The sequence below is a fragment of the Helianthus annuus genome, chromosome 9 (assembly GCF_002127325.2).
Source record: "Helianthus annuus cultivar XRQ/B chromosome 9, HanXRQr2.0-SUNRISE, whole genome shotgun sequence".
NCBI lineage: Eukaryota > Viridiplantae > Streptophyta > Magnoliopsida > Asterales > Asteraceae > Helianthus > Helianthus annuus.
Window position 1 is genome coordinate 178,667,138 of NC_035441.2, and position 7,736 is coordinate 178,674,873.

A 7,736-nucleotide genomic window follows, 5' to 3' on the forward strand; every position below is an offset into this window, starting at 1 on the left:
TATTTTCTATATCAATCTGATCCACGTAAGAGTTCGTTATTTTCTGTATCAATTCCGATCACAAATGTATTAATTAAAATTTTCTATCTAATGTCGGCATACTTATCTCATATGACAGAAAAATTAGAAATATCATCATAGATTATAAACCAATAAAGGAATTGTTTTAAAAGTTTGATAGAGATGTATGACTCAATTATAAGAGACATTTCTCCCTCTCAAGTTACCATCAACCCACGATAATATCCACTATATAATGATTAAATCTTGTTTTCTATATTTAATATCTAAAAAGTTACAAAAAAAAAAGAAAAATAAATAATAAAAAAGTAGGCCCCTTTTTACAATGCTAATATATGAACTAAATCTATGAATCTATTGCTCCAGGAATTGGGATTATGATGAGTAAGCAAGGGAGCTATTTGATGAACCTTGTACTAGCAACTGAGCCGGGGTCACTGATGACGACGAATACAGACCCGAAGTGTTTGAATCTTTTTGTTGATTGTTGGTCTCTTTGTGAGATTCATTAGTTGTTGTAGACTCGTGTCTAATTTCTCTTAATAATGCCACAACATCTTTCATCGTGGGCCGGTCTTCGGGCCGATTACTAGTGCACAAGAGGGCTATTCCTAGAGCTTGTAACATTTCTTGTATTTGTGAGTCCGGATTGCCATGTAGCTTTCTGTCTATAATGTGTACCGGGTCTTTCTTGCTTTTGAGATGATCGCGAACCCATTGGATGACATGTTGGCCCTCAGAAAAAGACTCGTCCACCGGTTTTTTCCCTGTGATAATCTCTAATAACACCACACCGTAGCTAAAAACATCGCTCTTTTCAGTAATTTTCAACATGTTGGCGTATTCTGCAAACAAGAATAATTATTTAGACAACTAAGTGACAAAAATAACATGACTACTTGTTCAAGTGGTAATTTAATAGTTTACCTGGCGCCATGTAACCGTATGAGCCGGCAAACTGAGGCTTCACCGAAAACGAGGCGTTATCGTCTTCCAGGTATCTTGCAAGCCCAAAATCCGCAAGACAAGCATCATTACGATCACCCAACAAAATATTCTCCACCTTCACATCGCGGTGGAGGATTGGCGGCACGCAATCGTGGTGTAAATACGCTAAGCCTTCTGCCACCCCCAAAGCGATCTTAAATCTTGTTTCCCACTCGACCACCTCCACGTTACCTTCATGTAACAAGGTGCCTAGTGTACCGTTAGGCAAAAAGTCATAAAGCAACAGTTTGTTCTTCCCATTGGCAGCCCAACCCAACAAGCGGACAATATTCCTGTGGCGGATGCGTGCAAGAGTCGCGATTTCCGAGGAAAACGCGGCGGCAGAGTAATTCTCCGACTGCTGGAACCTTTTCACCGCGATGGGAAACCCCGAAGGAACATTTGCCCGGTACACAACGCCAGATCGACCTCGGCCCACCACATTATCAGGTGTTAGGTATTTTGCCATGTCAGCAATTGACAAGTCAAGTTTCTGGTACAAAGTGATCTCCCACGGTGGCCCCATTTCCACGTCAGCATCATCGATACCCCGATCACGAGCCCGCATCTTTCCGGCAAATATGATGTAAAACGCCGACAACAACAAAACACACGCGACCCCTATCAGCACCGCCATCGCCACCCGAGCACCCTTACTCCGCCTCGAAGCACCACCGGAGGTACACTTGTTTCCCGGCAAACACAACGAAGGATTGCCCGATAAGACACTGAGTGGCAGTTTAGAGAAGAATGGCGTGTTTGGCACGTAACCTTTGAAATCGTTATGCGAGATGTTAAGTGTCACAAGATTTTCAAGGTCCACGAGATTTTGTAAATCTCCGGAGAGTAGATTGTAAGAAATATCCAAAACTCCGAGTTTATCCAAAGCAGCAAACTCCGGTGGTATCTTCCCGGAAAGTTTGTTACAGCTGAGATTCAGAGCAATCTCTAACGCTGGAAGCTTACCTAAACTCGCCGGAATCTCACCGGAGAAACCGTTGCTGCTGAGATCGAGTAATTGTAAATTCACACACGATCCGATTTCCAACGGAATCGAACCGGAAAACCGGTTCTTACGAAGCACAAGTTTGTTTAACGAAACAAGTGATCCGAGTGTAGGACTCAATGTACCTTCGATTTCATTCTCTGAGATGTCAAGAAGCTGGAGAGATACAATCTTATCCAAACTCGCCGGTAAGGTTCCGGTTATCGAATTAGAATGTAAGTCTAGAAAGGTTAAGTTCTGGCAACCGGATATCTCCGGTGGTATGATCCCGGTCAACCGGTTTGATCCAAGATCAAGGAAGTTTAAATTCGTCAACTTACCAATCTCACGCGGAATGGATCCAATCAGGTGGTTATCATTTGCTCGAAATCGGATCAATGACGAACAGTTTCCAATCTCTGGAGGTATTTGGTTTGACAACTCATTTCCTAACAACAATAACTTGTTAAGATTCTTCAGATTAAACAAACCTTTCGGGATCGGTCCTGTTAGCGAATTCTGTGACAAATCAATTGCTTCTAGATTTCGACAGTTCGATATGGAGCTAGGTATCGAGCCTTCTAAATGATTCTGCCACAAGAACAACAGAGTAAGGTTTTCGAAGTTACCGATTTCGGATGGAATAGTACCAGTGATTTCATTGTTGTCGAGTTCGATGTGAGTTAGACTCTTGCAGTTCCCGATTTGAGTCGGGATAGAACCAGAGATCCGGTTCATACTCAGCTGAAGTTCCTGTAACGATCCCAGTTTGCCGAATGTCACTGGAATGACTCCGGTTAACGAATTCATGGAAATGTCGATTAAAACTAGCTGCAGACAGTTTCCAAGTTCGGGTGGAATCACTCCAACCAAACTGTTCTGCCACAGCAATAGATTCTTCAAGTTTTTCAACTTCCCTAACGAGCTAGGGACCGAACCAGAGAGTGAATTCTCGTATAAGTAAATGTTCTCTAACTCGGTGCAGTCACCAATCTCGATAGGGATAGGACCGGATAATAAGGAGGTGTAGATTGCTAGAGTTTGAAGGTTTTTAAGATTGCCAATTGTTGAAGGTATAGAACCTGATATACTTGTTTCAGCAATCCCCAACATTACTAAACTAGTGCAGTTACCAATTTGTTTTGGCAATGGGCCTTCAATGTTTTTGTTTCCACCTGCTCGGATCACTTGAAGGTTTTTCAACTCCCCGATGGAGTTCGGGATGGTTCCGCTGAGCTGATTATCGTAACATGTCAACACGACAAGATTCATAAGGTTCCCAATTTCGACAGGGATCGAACCTTCGAGCTTGTTCGTGTTGATGTAAAGCTCCACTAGCTTCTCTAGCGTACACAGTTCATTCGGGATTTCACCGGTTAACCCATTGTCACTCAAATCCAAGTAATTCAGATCCTGTAACGACCCGATTGATTTCGGGATGGACCCGGTGAGATTGGTGCCGGATAACACAAGCTTTTTGAGTGTTAACAGGTTGGTGAAGTCATTAGGAAAGGATCCAAGTAAGTCAAGAGAAGTTAAACTGAACTCAACAACATTCTTGTTAGCATCACAAGTGATACCAAACCAACTACATGGGTTCTCATTGGTTGAGTCCCATGTGTTAAGGACCTCTAAATTTGGTCCTTTTAATGTTTTCCTCCATGAAAGAAGAGCTTGACCTTGTGGGTTGAGGGAGAAACAAGAAGAGATGAAAAGAAAGAGTAGAAAAAGGGTGAATTGAGATTGAAATTGAAATTGAAAGAGAGTCATTACAAAAATGTTAATAAGTTGCAAATTCCAATGAAAGGCAGGGGAAGGAAGGGGATGAGCCTAGGGAGGAACAATGTGAGAAAAACCAAATCATTTGTGTTGTGTAGTTTGTGTTAGTGGGTTTGGTTTTTTAATGTTATAAATGACGAAAAGGAGGTTGTGGTGAGAGAGAGAGACCCAGAATCTACGGATCAAAGGACAACTAGCCCATCATGTTTGAGGGGTAAGTATTACTTAAGTGTGTTTTCTGTTAACATGGATTTGTTTATTTAATTATGCTTTTATTATGTAAATATAAAGTTACATCTTTATACCAAGGTTGTAATAGGCGGTAATCGGACGATGAGGTATCGACTAGCAATTAATCGAGACTAATCAGGATTGATAAGATTATGATTTTTATTGGTAATTTTCACTTTTATGTATACATCTACACATTTTAATAGTAAATATTTGAAGTATACATGATTAACTACTAGAATTCATATGGTTTGGTTGGAAGCTGGCCGAAATTTACAGGTTTTGACCGGAATTTAGAGTTTTTTGGCTGGAATCTTCGATTTTGGCCGGCCGACTAGGGCCGATTAGGTCCGACTAGAGCCGACTACCGATTAATGGATCGATTAACAAAAAAATTACTCAATTATTGACCGACTAGCGATTAATCACCGACTAGTCCTCTTTGTCAGTTCATTTTATTCTATAGGACCGTATAACCTTATACAGCTCATATACACAATGTGAGAATAAGATTTTATCATGCGTCATTATTAGTTTCTTTTTTACCATTTGTGTGATGTATTTAAAAGTATGGATAATTATAATTATAATTATATTATAAAAGAATACAAATAGGGCAGGTATTCCACGCATTGACTAATTGTAAAGTACAAGTTCCACATGCATGTAAAAGCAAGGACCTACACTAGTTTATAAAAATAGAGGTGCAGAAATGATAGATCTGAGTCGAGTAAACAATGAAACAGTGAATGGGTTTTTATAGGACATGACTTTTAAGAGCATCACATGTGAGGCCTTTTTATGTTTTGCATACCCTTTAAACACGTACAATCTTCTTTTAACTTATTGGAAAATAGATACATCTTGAGACTTTGATTCTTGGGGCCAAAATCTTTCTCTACTTTTGGTGAATCAAGGATGAAATTGATATAATGCTACCTTAAACTCTTTGATAATGTTACACCACGTGTTACATCAAACGTAACGCTAGTGCACAAACATTTAGTGATCGAGAAATAAAGAATGTTTCTTTTGGAAAGGTAATCAACAGGTGGTTTCATGTCTCTACGACTAATCTTCGAGGCTTGATGTCGTGGCTCAAACAAACAATTCTTAACTACGTGTTAAGGGCGGAATGGATGCAGCAAATTCATCAAAAGGCTTTTAGTTCAGACAAGGCTTAAGTTACTTAACTATCATTATATGCAAGTAAATTTAATGGTGTACAATTTTTTTTTAAGAGTATACAATTTAGACTAAAAAATGATAGTCATTACAAAACTTTAGGGTGAAGGGAGTGGTTATCTATTTGGAATAGGCAAACTCTCCATTCACCCAATCAGACAGTGCCACGTCAATTTACTTATTTTGTTTACCTAATGTTCAAAAACGTTGACGGTGGTTTACCTATCTTGGATTAGGTAAACTATTATTAAAAAAAAAAAACATAATAAATGAAACCATCCAATCATCGGTAAACTTTCACCTTCCCCTCATCGTTAAACCTTCACCTATTCCTTCCTCTCACCGATCGGTAAACACCATCGGCGGCGGTGTTACCGATCGGTAAACCGCTTACCTATGGTGTTTACCGCACCACTCCGCTCACCTTTATAATGAAACATACCAGGCGATTAACATCTGAAAACATTTTAAATAAAATTTTAATCATTAGCTTTTTAAATATTTTTTTTTTGTTTACCAATATATCAACGATAGTGCACAGCCAAGGCCCATCCACTACAAAGAATAGACCTTATATATAATAAATCCAATGTATACGACATATCCAAACCACTTACTCATCCACGTTTAAAATTTCACTATTTTTTTTTCCTGCTCAACCTATTAGGGGCTATTAGGGGTGTGTATGGTTCGATTCGGTTATTAGCATTATCCGTAATCGTAACCAAAGTTATGGGTTAATCGGTTCGGTTAATTCGGTTAATTTGTTGGTTTTGTTTCGGTTCGGTTCGGTTAATTTTCGGTTAATAACCAATTCAAACAAGGGCTAATTTTTTTGCTTAGAAATACATGTAATGGAGGTATAAATACATAAAATGGATGTATAAATAAATGAAATAGATGTATAAATGCATGAATAGATGTTTAAATACATAAAATGGAGGTATAAATAAATGAAATGAAAGTATAAATAAATGAAATGAAGTCATAAATAAATGAAATAGAGGTATTATTACATGAAATGAAAGTATAAAATATGAAACAGAGATATAAAAGCTAGAAATATATAAAAAAATAAATGATCGGTTCGGTTCGGTTAATTTCTGTTAACCGATGGTAAAAAAAATATCCGTTAACTGACTTTCGGTTAATTCAGTTTCGATTAATTTCGGTTCGATTTCGTTGGTTTTCAATTAACGGTTCGATTACTGCACACACCTACAACCTATATTCCATATAATTGTATTAGAAGTTAATTAATGTTTATTGATTTAACCGAACAAATGTACCCGAAAATAAAGCATGTATAGGTTCCTTCCTTGTAAATTTTTGCATGTTTGATCACAACCTAAAACTCTTTTTCATTTTTCAACTTTTGTTTTAAAATTTCACTATCTCATTCAGCTTAACTTAAATTTACAAAATATTTTTGTTACGAACTCTTTGAGTAAATTGCTAAAATAGTCCCTAACGTTTGTTCACATTTGCTAGATCCATCCAAAAAAAGATTTTTTCTCATATGAACCACTGAGGTTTCAAAAAAGTTGCTAAATCCATCCAAACTTCAAGGACGATTTTAGCAATTTAATAAAACAAACTTTTTTTGGATTGATTTAGCAAATTTAAACAAACGTCAGGGACGATTTTAGCAATTTACTCTATTTTTTATTTCATCTTTTTATTATATCTCTTAATTAACATAAAATCTATTTATTTTTTTATTTTCATCTTTTTATTAAATTTCTTATTTAATATAAAATCTACTAGTTTTTTTTTGAACGACGAATTTCTACAACAGGCGATAGATTCGCACCTGCTTTTGCAGGCCCTCCACCCCACTCTGGCCAAGACTATGTTGTCTTAACCGGACTCACGCTTGGCATCAGAGTTTGGCTTGGCGCTCCCCGACAAAATTTCCAGCCTACTGCCATATGCGAGTAGTTGCACCCTCCACAAGAGCCGAAAACTCTATGGAGTAAATGCACTGTAATAGAAAACTCGGGTGTGCTCTGCGGGTTTCGAACCTGTGACCAGGCCTTCACCCACTTCATAATAAAGATTAATCATTTATATTTTACAATTATGAATACGGTTTTATATTTATAATCATCTAACCATCTAACCAAGTCTTTTAAAATGTAAACACTTTACTCATTACTAATCCTTTAATAAAGTTAATTATACGACAAAATCTTTTCAACGGTTTAATTTGTTACCTGTTTAGCAAGAACGTGTATTTTATTTTATAAATGAACAAAAAAATACTGGGTGAAGGCCTGGTCACAGGTTCGAAACCCGCGGAGTACGCCCGAATTTTCTATTACAGTGCATTTACTCCAGAGAGTTTTCGGCTCTTGTGGAGGGTGCAACTACTCGCATATGGCAGTAGGCTGGAAATTTTGTCAGGGAGTGCCAAACCAAACTCTGATGCCAAGCGTAAGCCCGGTTAAGACAACATAGTCTTGGCCAGAGTGGGGTGGAGGGCATGCAAAAGCAGGTGCGAATCTATCGCCTGTTGTAGAAATTCGGCGTTCAAAAAAAAAAAAAA

General features: G+C 37.9%; 1 protein-coding gene across 1 annotated transcript; it reads right to left on the reverse strand.

Moving 5' to 3' along the window:
* Nucleotides 1-254: 254 nt before the first annotated feature.
* LOC110891137 (LRR receptor-like serine/threonine-protein kinase) lies at nucleotides 255-3,886 on the reverse strand. The gene is made up of 2 exons (XM_022138804.2): nucleotides 949-3,886; nucleotides 255-866 (listed from the first exon to the last, which is right to left on the reverse strand). The coding sequence occupies exons 1-2, from the start codon at nucleotides 3,761-3,763 to the stop codon at nucleotides 397-399; spliced, it is 3,285 nt and encodes a 1,094-aa protein (XP_021994496.1). The 5' UTR covers nucleotides 3,764-3,886; the 3' UTR covers nucleotides 255-396.
* Between the last annotated feature and the right edge of the window lie 3,850 nt (nucleotides 3,887-7,736).